The 18,410-nt window shown below is 43.5% G+C and overlaps 1 protein-coding gene across 4 annotated transcripts in view; it reads right to left on the reverse strand.

Annotated features, from left to right (window-relative positions):
• BEND7 (BEN domain containing 7) overlaps positions 1 to 17,928 on the reverse strand; it is a 97,769-nt gene extending 79,841 nt beyond the window's left edge. Inside the window, exons 1-2 of one of the 4 annotated variants that reach the window (XM_057498210.1) lie at positions 17,397 to 17,928; positions 15,051 to 15,134 (exon numbers count right to left, since the gene is read on the reverse strand). In XM_057498210.1, coding sequence (XP_057354193.1) covers positions 15,051 to 15,134; positions 17,397 to 17,457 — 145 coding nt within the window. In that variant the 5' untranslated portion in view covers positions 17,458 to 17,928. The remainder of the gene's footprint in view (positions 1 to 15,050; positions 15,135 to 17,396) is intronic. The other 3 variants (XM_057498209.1, XM_036908079.2, XM_036908075.2) reach the window with 3 other exon arrangements.
• Between the last annotated feature and the right edge of the window lie 482 nt (positions 17,929 to 18,410).

Here is an 18,410-nt window from a genome sequence, read left to right on the forward strand (position 1 = left end):
TATCTCAAATACGACCTACATATAAAATGTAAAGAATTTTACAAAAATGCAAGGCTAAGGGACAATGTAACAGAAAAACTACATTTTCCATGTTTTCACATGACACTCATCCATTTACTCAAAAATAGCTATTGAGAGTATACTCTGTGCTGGTATTGGGCACTAGGGCCACAGTAAACTGTGTCTTGCCTGCAGGAATTCAAGCTGAGACTCAAGCAATAAACAGTGGATCATAAAGACAACGGTGGTAGATGTCATTCTAGACAGACACCAGCAGAGCAGAGGCCTGGCCACAGCAGTGCAGTGTTCCACAGGTGCCTGCACAGTGCAGGCACTGGGGGCAGAGGCTGGTATACACACAAGAGCACAGAGTGCATCCTACGTCAGAGTTAAACTTTAAAAGGGGGCCTGCCATTTACCTAACAAAAAAGAAAAAACATGTGATGAAGAATAAACATTCCATTGCCAGTGTTGACTTATTTACTCCTGATGTGTGAGGTCCAGTTAGCTACTAAGAAGGACGTGTACATTTTCACCTCTCAGAGCCAGGTAGGGAGCTTAGAAGTAAGGAGTTGAATAGTAATGTTTTGAAATGGCAGACTCCACCACTTTATTTTGAAGTCCCCATGCCCCCCACTACATTATTCACCAAGTATCTCCTGACATTTACTATGATGGGGATGGTGCTGGTGGTGGGGACACAGAGATGATCTTTGGAGAGTTTACAAGTCACGGGGAGAGATAATAGATGTAACCTAGTAAGGCTTTTGCTCTGATAGAGACATACATGGGTCTGGGTGCTGTGGAGGAGAGGGGAGAGGGAAATCAGAGAAGACTGACTGGAGGGAAGTCACATCACCTTGGAGTCTTTAGGGATGAGAGGGCCAAGCAAAGAGGGAGGATGGTTCAAGAGCAGAATTCCAAGCAGAGAAGGAGGTATGTGCAGCCACTAAGGAGAGAGGAAGTAGGGCGCACTGGAATGAAAGTGGTTAGGTATGGCTGAAGTGTGGGAGGCAGAAGGAAAGTGTCAGGAATAGGCTCAGAGTCTGTCATACTTAGGAGTCATACTTAATATATTTTGGATGGATATATTTGGAAGTCCAAATGTGAAAGCCACAGACAATGAAAAGGATCAGGCAGAGGAGCATAAGTTACGCACAACATTCTAAGAAACCTAAAGCACCCGCTGGATAAATCACTGTAGGTTTGATGTTGGCTCCTCCCCAGGTCCACCACGGCGGCTCCTGCGGTTATTTCTTTTTTTTTTTAATTTTGGTATCATTAATCTACAATTACATGAAGAACATTATGTTTAATAGACTCCCCCCATCACCAAGTCCCCCCCACATATCCCAATACAGACACTGTCCAGCAGCATAGTAAGATGCTAAGGTGTTCTGTGTTATACAGCCCTCGCCATGCCCCCCACTCAATTATGTCTGCTAATAGTAATGCCCCCCTTTTTTTCCCCCTTATCCCTCCCTTCCCAGCCATCCTCCCCAGTCCCTTTTCTTTTGGTAACTGTTAGTCCATTCTTGGGTTCTGTGATTCTGCTGCTGTTTTGTTCCTTCAGTTTTTTCTTTGTTCTTATACTCCACAGATGAGTGAAATCATCCAATACTTGTCTTTCTCTACCTGGCTTATTTCACTGAGCATAATACCCTCTGGCTCCATCCATGTTGTTGCAAAGGGTAGGATTTGTTTTCTTCCAATGGCTGAATAATATTCCGTTGTGTATATGTACCACATCTTCTTTACCCATTCATCTGCTGATGGACACTTAGGTTGCTTCCATGTCTTGGCTATTGTAAATAGTGCTGTGATAAACATAGGGGTGCATATGTCTATTTCAAACTGGGCTGCTGCATTCGCAGGGTAAATTCCTAGGAGTGGAATTCCTGGGTCAAATGGTATTTCTATATTTAGTTTTTTGAAGAACCTCCATACTGCTTTCCACAATGGTTGAACTAGTTTACATTCCCACCAACAGTGTAGGAGGGTTCCCCTTTCTCTACAACCTTGCCAAGATTTGTCGTTGTTTGTCTTTTGGATGTTGGCCATCCTAACTGGTCTGAGGTGATAGCTCATTGTGGTTTTAATTTGCATTTCTCTGATGATTAGTGATGTGGAGCATCTTTTCATGTGCCTGTTGGCCATCTGAATTTCTTCTTTGGAGAACTGTCTGTTCAGATCCTGTGCCCATTCATTTTTTAACTGGCTTATTTGCTTATTGTTTGTTGAGGTACGTGAGCTCTTTATATATTTTGGATGTCAACCCTTTATCAAATCTGTCATTTATGAATATATTCTCCCATACTGTAGGATACCTTTTTGTTCTATTGATGGTGTCCTTTGCTGTACAGAAGCTTTTCAGCTTGATATAGTCCCACTTGTTCATTTTTGCTTTTGTTTCCCTTGTCTGGGGAGATATGTTAGTGAAGAAGTCACTCAAGTTTATGTCCAAGAGATTTTTGCCTATGTTTTTTCCTAGGAGTTTTATGGTTTCATGACTTACATTCAGGTCTTTGATCCATTTTGAATTTACTTTTGGGTATAGGGTTAGACAATGATCCAGTTTCACTCTCTTGCATGTAGCTGTCCAGTTTTGCCAACACCAGCTGTTGAAGAGGCTGTCATTTCCCCATTGTATGTCCATGGCTCCTTATCATATATTAATTGACCATATATGCTTGGGTTAATATCTGGACTCTCTATTCTGTTTAATTGGTCTGTGGGTCTGTTCTTGTGCCAGTACCAAATTGTCTTGATTACTGTGGCTTTGTAGTAGAGCTTGAAATTGGGAAGCGAGATCCCCCCCTGCTTTATTCTTCCTTCTCAGGATTGCTTTGGCTGTTTGGGGTCTTTTGTGGTTCCATATGAATTTTAGAACTATTTGCTCCAGTTTGTTGAAGAATGCTGTTGGTATTTTGATAGGGATTGCATCGAATCTGTATATTACTTTGGGCAGGATGGCCATTTTGACAATATTAATTCTTCCTAGCCCAGAGCATGGGATGATTTTCTATTTGTTAGTGTCCTGTTTAATTTCTCTTAAGAGTGTCTTGGAGTTTTCAGGGTATAGGTCTTTCACTTCCTTGGTTAGGTTTATTCCTAGGTATTTTGTTCTTTTGATGCAATTGTGAATGGAATTGTTTTCCCGATTTCTCTTTCTGCTAGTTCATCATTAGTGCATAGGAAAGCAACAGATTTCTGTGTATTAATTTTGTATCCTGCAACTTTGCTGAATTCAGCTTTTAGATCTAGTAGTTTTGGAGTGGATTCTTTAGGGTTTTTTATGTACAATATCATGTCATCTGCAAACAATGACAGTTTAACCTGTTCCTTGCTGATCTGAATGCCTTTTATTTATTTGTGCTATCTGATTGCCGTGGTGAGGACCTCCAGAACTATGTTGAATAAAGGTGGAGAGAGTGGGCATCCTTGTCTTATTCCCAATCTTAAAGAAAGGGCTTTCAGCTTCTCGCTGTTAAGTATGATGTTGGCTGTGGCTTTGTCATATATGGCCTTTCTTATGTTGAGGTACTTGCCCTCTATACCCATTTTGTTGAGAGTTTTTATCATGAAAGGATGTTGAATTTTGTCAAATGCTTTTTCAGCATCTGTGGAGATGATCATGTGGTTTTTGTCCTTTTTGTTGATGTGGTGGATGATGTTGATGGATTTTTGAATGTTGTACCATCCTTGCATCTCTGAGATGAACCCCACTTGGTCATGGTGTATGATCCTCTTGATGTATTTTTGAATTCAGTTTGTTCATATTTTGTTGAGTATTTTTGCATCTATGTTCATCAGGGATATTGGTCTGTAATTTTCTTTTTTTGTGGGGTCTTTGCCTGGTTTTGGTATTAGAGTGATTCTAGCTTCACAGAATGGAAAACTGTAAGGAGAATGGGTATTATGTCTTCTCTGTGGGTCTGATAAAATTTAATGGTGAATCCATCTGGCCCGAGGGTTTTGTTCTTGGGTAATTTTTTGATTACCAATTCAATTTCTTTGCTGGTAATTGGTCTGTTTAGATTTTCTGTTTCTTCCTTGGTCAGTCTTGGACAGTTGTATTTTTCTAGGAAGTTGTCCATTTCTTTTAGGTTTTCCAGCTTGTTAGCAAATAGATTTTCATAGTATTCTCTAATAATTCTTTGTATTTCTGTGGGGTCCGTTGTAATTTTCCCTTTCTCATTTCTGATTCTGTTTATGTGTGTAGATTCTCTTTTTCTCTTAATAAGTCTGGCTAGTGGCTTATCTATTTTGTTTATTTTCTCAAAGAACCAGCTCTTGGTTTCATTGATTTTTTTTCTATTATTTTATTCTTCTCAATTTTATTTATTTTTACTCTGATCTTTATTATGTCCCTCCTTCTGCTGACTTTGGGTCACATTTGTTCTTTTTTTTCCAGTTTCAATAATTGTGACTTTAGACTATTCATTTGGGATTGTTCTTCCTTTTTTAAATAGGCCTGGATTGCTATATACTTTCCTCTTAGAACTGCCTTCACTGCGTCCCAGAGAAGTTGGGGTTTTGCGCTGTTGTTGTCATTTGTTTCCATATATTGCTTGATGTCTGTTTTAATTTGGTCATTGATCCATTGATTGTTTAGGAGCATGTTGTTAATCCTCCATGTGTTTGTGAGCCTTTTTGTTTTCTTTGTACAATTTATTTCTAGTTTTATACCTTTGTGGTCTGAAAAGTTGGTTGGTAGAATTTCAATCTTTTTGAATTTACTGAGGCTCTTTTTGTGGCCTAGTATGTGGTCTATTCTTGAAAATGTTCCATGTGCACTTGAGAAGAATGAGTACCCTGCTGCTTTTGGGTGTAGAGTTCTGTAGATGTCTGTTAGGTCCATCTGTTCTAGTGTGTTGTTCAGTGCCTCTGTGTCCTTACTTCTTTTCTGTCTGGTGGATCTGTCCTTTGGAGTGAGTGGTGTGTTGAAGTCTAGAACGAATGCATTGCATTCTATTTTCTCCTTTAATTCTGTTAGTGTTTGTTTCACATATGTTGGTGCTCCTGTATTGGCGCATATATATTTATAATGGTTATATCCTCTTGTTGGACTCCCCTCTTTATCATTATGTAATGTCCTTCTTTATTTCTTGTTACTTTCTTTGTTTTGAAGTCTATTTTGTCTGTTACAAATACTGCAACACCTACTTTTTTCTCCCTATTGTTTGCATGAAATATCTTTTTCCATCCCTTCACTTTTAGTCTGTGTATGTCTTTGGGTTTGAGGTGAGTCTCTTGCAAGCAGCATATAGATGGGTCTTGCTTTTTTATCCATTCCTTTACTCTGTGTCTTTTGATTGATGCATTCAGTCCATTTACATTTAGGGTGATTATTGAAAGATATTTACTTATTGCCATTGCAGGCTTTAGATTTGTGGTTACCAAAGGTTCAAGGATAGCTTCTTTACTATCTAATCATCTAACTTAACTTGGTTATTAAGGTATTATAAACAGTGTGATGATTCTTTATTTCTCTTCCTTCTTATTCCTCCTCCTCCATTCTTCATATGTTAGGTGTTTTATTCTGTACTCTTTTGTGTTTCCTTTGACTGCTTTTGTGCATAGTTGTAATTTTATTTTTTGCCTTTAGTTAGTATTTGGTTGGTCTGCTTTCTTTGCTGTGATTTCATTTTCTCTGGTGACATCTATTTAGCCTTAGGAGTGCTTCCATCTAGAGCATTCCCTTTACAATATCCTGTAGAGGTAGTTTGTGGGAGGCAAATTCCCTCAACTTTTGCTTGTCTGGGAATTGTTTAATCCCTCCTTCATATTTAAATGATAATTGTGCTGGATACAGTATAGTTGGTTCAAGGCCCTTCTGTTTCATTGCATTAAATATATCATGCCATTCTCTTCTGGCCTGTAAGGTTTCTGTTGAGAAGTCTGATGACAGCCTGATGGGTTTTCTTTTGTAGGTGATCTTTTTTCTCTCTCTGGCTGCCTTTAATACTCGTCCTTGTCTTTGATCTTTGCCATTTTAATTATTATATTTCTTGGTGTTACCCTCCTTGGGTCCCTTGTGTTAGGAGATCTGTGGGCTTCCATGGTCTGAGAGACTATTTCCTCCCCCAGTTTGGGGAAGTTTTCAGCAATTATTTCTTTAAAGACAATTTCTATCCCTTTTCCTCTGTCTTCTTCTTCTGGTACCCCTATAATGTGAATATTGTTCCGTTTGGATTGGTCACACAGTTGTCTTAATATTCTTTCATGCCTAGAGATCCTTTTATCTCTCTCTGCCTCAGCTTCTCTGTATTTCTGTTCTCTGATTTCTATTCCATTAACAGTCTCTTGCACCTGATCCAGTCTGCTCTTAAGTCCTTCCAGATATTGTTTCATTTCTGTAATCTCCCTCCTGACTTCATCCCTTAGCTCTTACATATTTCTCTGCAGGTCCATCAGCATGGTTATGACCTTTATTTTGAATTCTTTTTCAGGAAGATTGGTTATATCTATCTCCCCAGGCCCTCTCTCTGGGGCTGTCTGGGTGATTCTCAACTGGACCAGATTCTTCTGCCTTTTCATGGCAATAGAGGTAGTTGTAGGCAGGTGGCATGTGTGTCAGCTGGGAGAACAAAGTCCCTTCCTGCTTGCTAGTCACCTTGCCCTTCTCTGCTGCCTGTGTCACTTACTTGCACACTGGGAGCAGCCTCTGGGTTATTTCCCTGAGCTGCTATGGGTGGGGCAGCGCTCGGGGTAGCCCAGAGCCCTGCAGGGAGTGGTAGCCATGCCGGGTGTGTTCTCCTGCGAGAACCGTGCCCCTTCACGTCTTGCCCCAGCCTCCTCTGTGCCGGGCAGCTGCATGCCGGTGGCAGCCTGTGGGTCTGGCCTGGGTAGGTGTGCGCTGGGAGGAGACTCTGCGCGGTTGCTGTGGGCAGGGCCACTCTCTGACTGTTCCGCCACTGTGGTGGAGCAGCGCTGGCCGGGGGAACGAATGGCAGGCTGCTTATCACCGTGAGGGGCTTCAAAGCTGCATTGCCATCCAGGGGGTTGGGGGACCTGAATTTCCTTAGGCTTCCCAGCCTGCTGGGCTGAGTGTGCCAGGATGATTCCGTCCTGCTGTTAAGCCTCTGTCCCTTTAAGACTTTCTAAAAGCACCCACTTTTCCTTTGTCCCAGGGGAGCCGGCTGTGGGGACGCACTTGCAGATTTTACTTTTCCATTTCTCTAATATCCAGTACACCATGCAATGTGTGTCTGTGCCCCTGGTGCAGATTACTAGGACTGGTTGTTTAGCAGTCCTGTGCTTCCACTCCCTCCTCACTCCAACTCATTTCCTCCTGCTGGTGAGCTGGGGTAGGGGATGTGTTCAGGTCCCACAGGGCCATGGCTTGTATCTTACCCTTTTCATGGGATGCTGAGTTCTTGCAGATGTAGATATAGCCTGGCTGTTGTACTGTATCTTCTGGTCTCTCTGTTAGGCGTAGTTGTATTTGTTGTATATTCAAATATATATATGGTTTTGGGAGGAGACTTCTGCTGCCCTACTCACGCCGCCATCTTGGCTTCTCCCTCTCAAGAGTATATTTTATTGTGTAAGTTAATGGCCAGATGAAGAGATACATAGGACAAGGTCCCAAATTAGGGAGCTTCTATCCTCCTGGAGTTTAAGGCCTGGCTTGGTGGCAGCGGAGTTAGTGTGGTTCTCCAAGCATAGAAGCTCTCCCCAACTGAGAAGCAGGACCCAGTGCAGTAGAGAGTCCTACAGTTAATTGTTTTCCAGGCACTCTTCTCTCCAATAATCTGTGACTTATAAGAATAATGGACTTGCTGTGTAAACATCCTAGGTCTATTTTTAACTTTGAGATGTAAAACACACAGTTCCAAAATCTTTATTTTATCTTATAGATGGCCATATTATTTTCTTCCAAAGGTAAAAATCCACATTCCCATGGGAACTGGAGAAGCTAAATTGTTAATACATCTCCTTAAGAGTCTGTTCTTTGTGGAAAATTTTAAAAATATGATTTGGTCAAAATCAGTGGAGGAAAAGCAAACTAACATCACATTAGCACACACTTACTTATAGAGTCATTGCGGAACCTCACCAAGTCTTTATGAGAAACAGAATGAGGTGCCTCTCCCTCACAGGCCTCGGTGAGCAGCTACGTGCAGGGGCCTGTTCCCCCACAAATATGACATGTGCCAAGGTCTGTTGTTGTTTAAGCCATGGCTTTATTTTCTGAAATTAAGGTAGAAAAACTTGCTTCATATGGAACTTGAGAAATAGACAATGCCAAAATCAGTTAATAATCAGGTCAATACCATCTTAAGCCCCCCTCTCGAAAGATGTACCAATGTTACAGCAGAATACAGAACCAGTCGAGCATATGCTATTTTTCAATTTTGGTTTCCAAAATGTCACTGGCTTTCAAATTTGAGTTCCTCTCCTGTGTGGTCTTTTCTAGATTTGACAAGAAAAATATTTCAAGTTGTATCTCACAAATCAACATCAGAGATTCCAAATCTCTACACTAGTTGAGTTTATTACAAACATTTCTTCCAGTTAAATGAGGTATAATTTGGCTCACTAAATGGCTCTACAATCTCAACTTAGCAATATATTTTAAAACAAACCTTCAGAGTCCTACACAACAGTATCCAATATAGTCATGCATTTAGATAATGAAGATTTGAGCACCTATAATCTAGGTACCTATTATGAACACAACACTGTGCTAGGTGCTCCAAAGGACACAATAAAGAATCCAGGCCACATATTCTCTGTGTTCTTATAATTTACATGAGGAGAGATGGTGCAAATAAACCACCACAATTCAATGTGGCAATATTCAGGTTTGGGAGCAAAGCAGGACATTTGTAGGGTGACTTGGAGCATAATAAAGCCATGTATGAAAATAAGTAAATCTTAGGTAGTACTTGGTGAGCGCCTTAAAAGCATGATGTTATTATTCAGTGCTAAGGTATTGAGAAGAAAAGATAATTTCTAGTTCAGAGGGAGAGAGGAGAAAGGGCTAATAAAACTAAGAATGCAGCATTTTCTACTTTGAACAAGTGTTTTACCATGTAGAATTTCCTGTTTGCTGCGGGGGACCTGATGAGCCAGTGTTACTGTTCTATTACATAAGATAAAGAAAACCTCTCAAGAGTTTTGTCCAAGATGTTAGTAGCTGCTAACCAGAGATCTAAACCAAGGTTTTCTGACTTTAAACCTCACTTTTTTCTACTATGCTATTCATAGGGAAAAGGCTTCCAGACCTATGTAATGTTTGAATTGGGCTTTAGAAACAGATAGGAGAGACAAGATTGCGATAGATGGAGTCTGGGAATGGGATAAGACATGGGAAGGATCAGGACCTGGGGCAGGTGCTTTAGCAAGAGACTGGCTGACACAAGCAACAGCTTTCAGTAAGAAAGAAGAAGAGACAAGGTTGGCAAGGTGAGCTAGATACAGACAGTGAGCAGCAAAGGGAGGAGGGGAATGGTCATTTCCTCAGAGGCTGCATGGCAGACAGAACGTGGGAAGCCATGTCCAGATCCAGGCTCTCATCTACGAGCTACCTGACATTTCCAAAGGTCTGCTTTTCCATCTAAAATTGGCAGTAACAATAATTTGTGAGGGTGTGAGGGTGCCATGAGACACAGCATGGGAAGTGCCCGGCATGCAGGAGAGGTTAAGCTTTACTTCCTTTCTTCCCAACAGGTCCTGGGCTTTCCTTCCTTCTCCCGGCAGTGCCCCCATTACATCTGGAAGCCCAACCTTGCAGGGGAAAGGTCGAGGAGTTCTGCTCTCAGATCGGCTGTGTAGGGGAATGGCAGGGGCCAGCAAGGGCCAAGGCAGCTCTGCCACCATGAAGAGCACAGGACTGGGTTCAAAAGACTGGCTTTAGAGCATGGCCAGCTAATCACTGTGTGATCTTCATCTCTGGGCTCAGCGTCCCATTTGTGTCACAGATATAATGCCTACCTTGTGGGGTGGTTGTGATATTAGCTAAGTGATCCATGAAAGTCTGAGACAGGCCTCACTGCAGGACCCCCCAGACTTGTGGCAATAAGGAACATCTTGGAGTGTAAGTCTGCATCTGCAGCCACAGACACACAGTTATATGTGCACTTACGTGCAAAGCAGCCACCTTTGCTGAAGCTTCCTCAAAGGCTCTCAACTTTGACTGTTTGCAATTGTTGTGAAGCCATCTTCAGACTCATGGGAGAGCCTGGTATCCTTGTAGTGTTGTGGGAAATCTTAGGAGCCTCCGGACAAGAGGCCCTTCCTTGTGATGAGGGCACCTGGGAAGTTCTGCTGAGGCCCTCAGAGTGGGGGAGGCAGAGGAGTGTGGGACACAGCACAGGCACTCCAGGTGGTCAACTCTCCTCAGGCAGCCCCACAACCCTTCACCTGTGGAACATACTGGGGCTTCCACATGGGGGTTCACTTGAGCAAAGCATTCCATGTGGTTAAGAGCATGGTTTTGGAGACTGACAGACTTGGTTTTATCCTGGTTGTGCCACTGATTTAATTTTTGAAACCCTCAAATTCCTCATCCATAAAGTGGGAATAACAATATGTTCTTGGGCATTAAAGAGCTTATTAAAGTGCTCATGCAGCATCTTTCAGGCCCAGCATATTTTACTTCTTAGGCCTGTGATATCCTAGACAGCTGCTAACAAACAAGGGCTGCTCACATCAGAGGTGGGTATAAGAATTTGTTACCTTCCAGGCCCAGAATATGAGAGTGTTTTAGGTCATGAGCAGGGGAGGGCTGGAAAGGGACAATTGTTTAAGTTTTACATAATCGGTCATGGGATTAATGGGATAATATACAAAATTCTTGCATAGTGCGTGGCACACAGCAAACTCTCCCTAAATGACGCCTACTATTATGGTGTCATTCCTAACCCCAAGAGACACTCAGGCCATTTTGGATCTTCATTTCATTTGAGGTTGCTTCTCACTCTGGGAACTCCAGTCACAGGTGTGGAGAAACATCAGGGCCCCCTTCCTCTTGGAAGGAGGACCCAACTCCCCACTCCCCAACAAGAACCAGGTGGGACCCACCCAGGCCACTTGGGGATAGGGAAAGGGCCCTTTCATTTCACAAAGGACCTGCCCATTTCTCCAGGGAGGAGAGTTACATTGGGATTAGGAGTTAACTCCCTAACTTGAAAAAGTGGGTAGCAATTTTTTGGGTTTCACCTTTAAAGAAATTCCGGGGACCCTGGTGAGGCAGCTGTCATTGAGAAAGTCACTGACAAGAGATTAAACAATTCAGAGATCTTGACTCTGCTCAGTTGGCATGGCTATTCTACACCGAGACACCAAGCTTCATCTTCTGACAGTTGTAAAACTGAAGTGAATATAAAGGAACTAAAATAGGGTCTGGCATGTAATCGGAATTCAATAAATATTTGTTGAATGAATACATGAATGAGTCTGAACACCTGAAAATAGACACGTTTCAAAGTTATAGACCATAATAGTAAATCTAAAACAAAATCTAAGATAAGGAGATTTTGTTAAATGTTTGCATTATGGCTATGAGTAATAAATTGGCTCATTAAAATGCTTTCCAAAAGTTCCTTGCTACCAGCTAAGGGCTCCTGAGTGACCTTTGAATTTGCCTGGCTCAACATGGTGTAGTGAAAAGATCTCTGGAAAGGAGAAATGGGTTTACTCCTGGGTCTGCTATTTATGAGAAAGTCACTTAACTCTGAGCTTCAGTTTCCTCCTCTGGGTTATGGGAATAACAGAATAACAGCATCTGCCCTGACCACTTCACAGGAATACTATACAAATCATGGACTGCAGACATGAAAGCACTTTTCTAAACTCTAAAGTGCAGCCCTCACTTCATCTGGTTATAATGACACTTGCCCCTCGGCTGTGGCTCCCACCACTCCTCCCACCTGGAATCTTCTCCACTCCCTCTGCCTATCCAAATCTTTCCCTGGGTCAAGGTCCAGCCTTTCCAGAGCCCTCTGCTCAACCCTAAATTTGATCCTTCCCTTCCACCTCTGTTTTTACTTGCTGGCCCAATGGTTCCTGTTTGTCAGTTAGTCACCTGTCACAAAGAGTGCATATGATGGGATGTTTCCAGCTCAGGAGGACATGCACTGGGGACCCATTGTGGCAGTTGCTATTTGAGAGACCTCTGGTAGGTTACTGACCATCACCAAGTCCCACCTACAAAATGGAGCTGATAATGAGACTTACAGATTTGCTATGAGAAGGAAGTGAGGAATTCGTGTGAGGTACTCCACTCAGTGCTGCACTCAAACCACTGTTGCTGTTATGATTACTGAATCTTGTGCCTTTACTGTGTTTTGAATTTTTCCTATCTCCCCAACTAGGTTTGGTCCTTGACCTGGTTCTCTGGGTACTGCACTCCCACTCCCATTCCGGAAAAGTGCTGAGCTCATAGTATTTTCTCAAAAACACCTGTTGAATTGATTAAAATGGATTAAGTTGTTTTTCTCCAAACACTGGTCAAATCTTTATCATCATCCATTGGCCAGCTTGACAAAGTCAGTGTCCACAGTCTAAAATAACCTCTTTTGGCCCTATTACCACATTAAAAACAGTCACCCCTAAAGCACTCAGCTGAGCCATTCACACTACTAAGCTATCCTACCATGTTAGATGCAGTAAATTAGTCAACAGCCTAAAAATATTCCAAATAAATAGATATCATGTGGGAACTCTGCCAAGTTCTGGAGCACTCTCTTCCCCTGAGACATGAACTTTTTAATCTTACAGGTGCAGACAGTATCAGAGATAACACATACATTTGAACAGAAAATCCTATACAACATCCTGGGGACCATGTGTTAGGACTGTGTCAGAGGTGAAGAATTTTGGTGTTTTGCTAACAAACTCTCTTAGATGTCTTAAACTGTGCACAGAATTCTATACTATAACTAGTAGTACTATGGATAGACTCTGGCAGCTTTCAAAACAAACATGATTTAAATCTATGTTTTGAGAAGAGGAACTATAAACTAAACAATGCCAATTTTATAACATTGTCAACAACAAAATTCTTAATTTCATATGCTATCAGTAACTATTTCCAATTGCTCTAGAAATTATGTTTGTGTTTTACTTTTTAAAAAAATTGACCTACAGATCATAAAATAAAAATGGGCCTTGGGAACCATATCACCAGACTGAGCAAAAGATGGAGAAGAAACCCAGGTACCCTTCCACGCTGTTCAATCTTTTGTCTCTTAATGTCTAAGGCTTCTTGTCCAACAACTCAGCTCATCCCAGCCCTGGGCTCTCATCTTCCTGGACCTGAGCTGGGAAAAACAAAAGCAGCACCATCCACCCCATTTGAGTTTACATTTTACTGAATTCTGAGCAGTAGCATCTTCCTGTTCTCCATCCTGCACTCACTCATGCCCAGAATTAACGTAATGTATAACGTCCTTACTATTTTCTAAGTGTACAGCAGAAAGGGGAAGAAAGCCTGCTCTGATGGAAAGTAACTAAACCAAGGACATGATGTTCCACTTTCATGATACATATAAATTTTCTAATAGGTAAATTCTTCATTTCAAATGGCAAAATAAAATGATACTCAGATACAGAATTCCAACCAATCAAGTTTAGGGAACTAAAAATACAGAATTCCAACTGCTTAAATTTAAGTAATTAAAGAGAATATTCTCCTTCTGGATCACAGCCTTTCACTTGACTATGAACATTTTGGTTTTCAGTTCTCTTAGCAGCAAACAGGTGCTGAGAGTAGGGCTGGCCTCAGTAACACTCCCTCCCTCCATTGAAAGATGCATGTGCCTTTAGGGATGCTTGTATAAGAATGTTGAAATTTCCCTCCTATTTTATCTCCTTTGCAACCCACCCTTTCTCTTCCTCAAAACAAAGGTGAGATCCCAGTTACAGAACACTGCATGTTGGGCTTTGATGTTGTTTTGAGGTTCAGCACTACTTGGACTGGGTCCGAGCAGCAACCCTGCTGCCCTCAACCCATCACTCTCCCCAGGACAAGGAAATTCTGACCATTGCTTTTAATTATTCTTGCCTGGACTGTCTCTTGCTTTCTGCTTCCTTGATGTGCAACACCCAGCTCTCACCCTCCTTCCAGGGGCTGCAGAGGTGTTCAGGATGGGCAGTGTTAAAGCCAAATGCCACCTCCTATTCTCCACTCCTACTTCTGGGTATTTCACTCTTATTGGCAAAATGCTAGGTCGATTAATTTTTGGCTTATGGTCTGCAAATAACCAGGTGTACATGCAAGGTCCTTCACGTATGGTATTTGTACCAACATCTGTACTTGCAAAGAGTGGCAGTGTTTTTGGCCACCTACACTTGTTGATGTCTCAGAGATGCTGCTTTTGCTCTGCTTGTCCCTGAGGTGAGCTGGAAAGGAGGATAGTAAGAGCAAAGCACAGCTAGTCTCTCTGACCAAAAATGATGGTGTGAAATGAACACAAAGGCGGAAGATGAGGAGCTTCTCAATGATAACTAGTTCTGTTAAAAGGTGGTTAGGGGGAAAAAAAATCACATTTTTATTTTCCTTATGCTTTTTGACTGTAGATTTAATTTAATTTTGTCATGGCAGGATTAGCAACTGGGCCACAGAGGTGAAGGAACATTAGAATAGACAGCATATTAATCCTCTATCCCACCCAAGGCAGAAGCAAAACCAAACAAACAGCAGCTTCCTGGAGACTGAATTTCTGTTATCCAGATGTCAAAGATGTAATGCCCCAATTACACAAACTATTGCTAGTGAAGCATGCCAGCGAATATGCAATGTAAATGGGGTGAGCGCAGAGCGACAAAACTGCACAGTCAGCATCTGGCTCTGGGAGTGAGTGATAATTAGCACTGTGTGTAGACACTAATAAACATTTATGTCTGAAATTACAACTTTTAGCAATGTTAATAAGGGATATATTGGCAATCTGTAAAATAAAACGTCTTGAAAAGAATGTCATACACTAAGCAATGGCAGACATTTCCCGTTTTGGCACGACCTTTTTTTTTTTTTTTATTCCCTTAATTGCAAATGGCCAGGCTGTTTTGCTAAGAAATTAATTGACATAGGAACCTACCTAAAAAAATGGGTTGTGTCTCTTTGGCCTCCCCATTAACATCGTTGCTGAATTCTGACATCTTATATACCTCATGGTGATAATCTGGGATGAGAAAACAATAAAAAATTAGAACTCTACTGACCAGCAAGATATGAATAAGCAATAAAGACTAGGATCTCATTATATATAGTATGTGTAATCTATACTTTAACTTAGATATATAATTTTGGGGAACTTGGTTAATCACAGAATTTGTGGTCACTAATAATTTCTAAATCTTTGCTTGCTCTGGAGAAGAAAACAATCTTGAAATATTGCTTTGACTTTGCTTGATCACATAGTTTTCATAGTAAGTTTGGCCATAGACGCCAATTACCAGTCTTCCTTTACTTCAAATGACAAGTATGTTTACAAGGAAAAGAAAAATCTTGTCCAGTCATAGGCCAGGGGAGAATTCCAAATTTACCCCCACAACCCATTTTTGAGTATAGCATATCAATAGTATGCTTGAGAGTTACCCACACTCTGTTTTCTCTATTTATCTAGAGAAGGCCCAGCCCTTAAGCAGCATACAAGAAAGCACACATGAAAAATACTGATTTTTTTATTTCAGATAGTTTGTATTAGAAAGCAAGATTCTCATCTTTCACATAAGTGACTCTTTTGCCTTCAGCTATTGCATTTTAATATGCAATAGTTTATTTTCTAAAAATGCACCTGCAGAGCAGAGGGAAGAATCAAACACATAATTTTAAAAAAGGAAAGAAAAAGAAGAGGAAAAACTTGCTATGTCAGTCAAACTTTAAAATGCAATTTTCTACAAGCTTCTCTATGAAGGCTCCTGTGCTTGGCAATTGTCTACTTGCAAAAAGTAGGATCCCCTAGAACCAAATAGAGATCCCTTTTAACAGCTATTCCATTTTGTTGGCCTTAGGGCTCTCAGGACAAGGTATGTACAACTACTCTCACTTTTCAGATAAAGTGGTAAGTTCCCTGAAGCCATAAAAAAGAAAGCAGCCTACATTCAGGAATGAATCAATAAACGAACAGGCCAGTCACATATGGAGAGATTTTTTAAGTACAAATGACTGAGTAATCAACACTGATGGAAAAAATGTACATAGGAAGAGGGAAGCGCCAAGTATTTTGAATACGTAAAACGATTTCAGGCCTCTTTCACTGAACAGCATCCAAACTAAATCAGGGTAAACAGATATGAGTAGATCTCCAAAATGTCTATAATCAAACCATTTTCAAACTAACCCGAAAGCAGGCTTTATAGAATCTACAGCATAGTTAGCTCTGCTTAGTTGAATTAGCTCTTTCTTGCAATTGCCCTCCAATTATCGTCAGCTTACACGTAACTTCTCCAGGTAGTTGAAACAATCACTTTGCTCTCTACTCTGCCAATGCTAGATAAAACAGCACAGGGAAAGAAGACGGTCTCTATGGTCTGATTTTGATCTCAAGTAGATTCAAAGAAGATATTTAAATAGGGTGGTTCTAAACTGAATATGAGGACTTGTGACATTAGGATGAAAAGAAGTCATATGCAGAATTTAAGATGACACAATGCATTTTGCCAGACGTATCTTTATGTCTGCTCTTATCTTCAGTTCTCAGTCTTTTTTTTAATTTAAATCAGTTAAATAAAGAGTCTAACAAGTAAGTGAACACAGACAAGATTATTCAACTTTCCCTTTCTCTTGATAAAATAAACCCAAGCCCAAAGACTGTAGTGTTCACCTGTTAATCGTCAGGAACTGGTTGGATTTTTAAAAAATACTTTTCTGACTGGTAAGTGATCTATTCTAAAACACATTTCCAAGGCAAATAACGTTATTTAGAAGAGATGTTGGTCGCTAACAATTGTCATTTAGACTTGTACACCCAATGAGCTTCTTTCCCATTCTTAAAAGAACCACCACCTTTCTCCCTGCTTCTCTTTGGGGGAAAAAAACAAACCCACAACCACGGGTCAGGATTCGTGTCTGCACGGCCTGATGGAAAGGCAGTTCTCCCCCACCCCCCAACCTAGCCGCAGGGACGGAATACCAAAGAGGGCTCTCTGCTCCCCAAGTGTCATTGTTTGCTGATTTCTCGTTGTGTCCTCAGACTTGTTTATGCTGAATAATATCCTGCCTCCCCCCCGCACAACTTTCCTCGCCGCCGGGCGCGTGCGGCCGCGGCCCCCATTGGGAGGGGGCTGGGGGGCCGGGACCCCGGGAGTTGGACGCACGGCCGAGGCGCGGGCGAGGGGCGGCGGGCCGCGCACGGGGCTGTTTATCCGTCGCCAAGTCCTTCCTCCGCCGCTCGCACGCCCCCCGCCCGGCCCGGCCCGGCCCGGCCCGGCCCGCCGCTTACCTCGGCTCACCAGTTTGAAGCTTTGGGATTTCCTGCTTCTTTTCCTCTCGGAGAACTCCATGGTGCTGGCGGAGGCGGCAGGCAGCGGCTGCAGCCGGGGGGACGGCCGGAGGGAGCGGCGGCCGAGGCGGCGGCGGCGCTGGCTCTTGTCACCCAGCAGCAGGAGCGCCAGGACCAAGGTCCGTGTCTTGAATCCGCAGGGGGAGGCAGAGGAAAGGGAAAAACCACCTCGAACCCACTCGGGGGCTGCGGCTCGCGGGGCTCGGCAGGAGGCGCTTGCCTGGGAGAAGTTGCCCCTCCTCGCCGCCGCCGCCGCCCGGCTCCCTCAGCACACCCCCCGACCCCTTCCCATTCCCGGTTTCTTTTCAAAACGCAACCGGAGCCGAACTTTCCGTTGGGGAGTGAGTTGGGGGCGGGGAGGGCGCGGCGCGGCGCGGCTGGCTGGGTGCTGCCGGCGCCTTGCGCGCTGGCCGCGGGCCGGCCTGGGCTCAGCTTCGGACGCGGCGGCGGCGGCGAGCGCGGCCCCGGGGACGCAGCGGGCTGGCCGAGGGCGGCGGCGGCGGCGGGGTGCGAGCCGGGTCGGGGCGCTGACCGCCCCCGCGAGAGGAGGGGCGCCGGGGAGGAAGCGGCGCGGCCGGGACCCCGGGGCCACCTGCTGGTGAAGCGCGGCCGCCGCCATCCCCGGGCCGCCGCCACCCACCGGCCTGGCCGCGCGCGCGGCGCCCTGAGGAAGAGCCGGAGGCCGCGGCACAGCGCCCTCCGCCCGGCCGGCCAGCCTTCGCGCAGGGACGGCAGGCCCTGGCCGCCGCGGGGATCTCCACGCGATGCCGGGGGTTCCGGGGAGTCGCGGCGCTGCGCCTCGGGGCCCGGCTCTCGGCCGCGAGCCCACCTGCGTCTGCCCCAGCCCTTGGGGCCGACCTCCTGATAAATAGTCCTGGGCGGTGGGGACCCTCTGGCCAACCTACTACATGCCTTGAGATCTAGATGTCGAAGGGTCAGACGCACTGGTTTGAG

This window comes from Manis pentadactyla, chromosome 3 (assembly GCF_030020395.1).
Source record: "Manis pentadactyla isolate mManPen7 chromosome 3, mManPen7.hap1, whole genome shotgun sequence".
NCBI lineage: Eukaryota > Metazoa > Chordata > Mammalia > Pholidota > Manidae > Manis > Manis pentadactyla.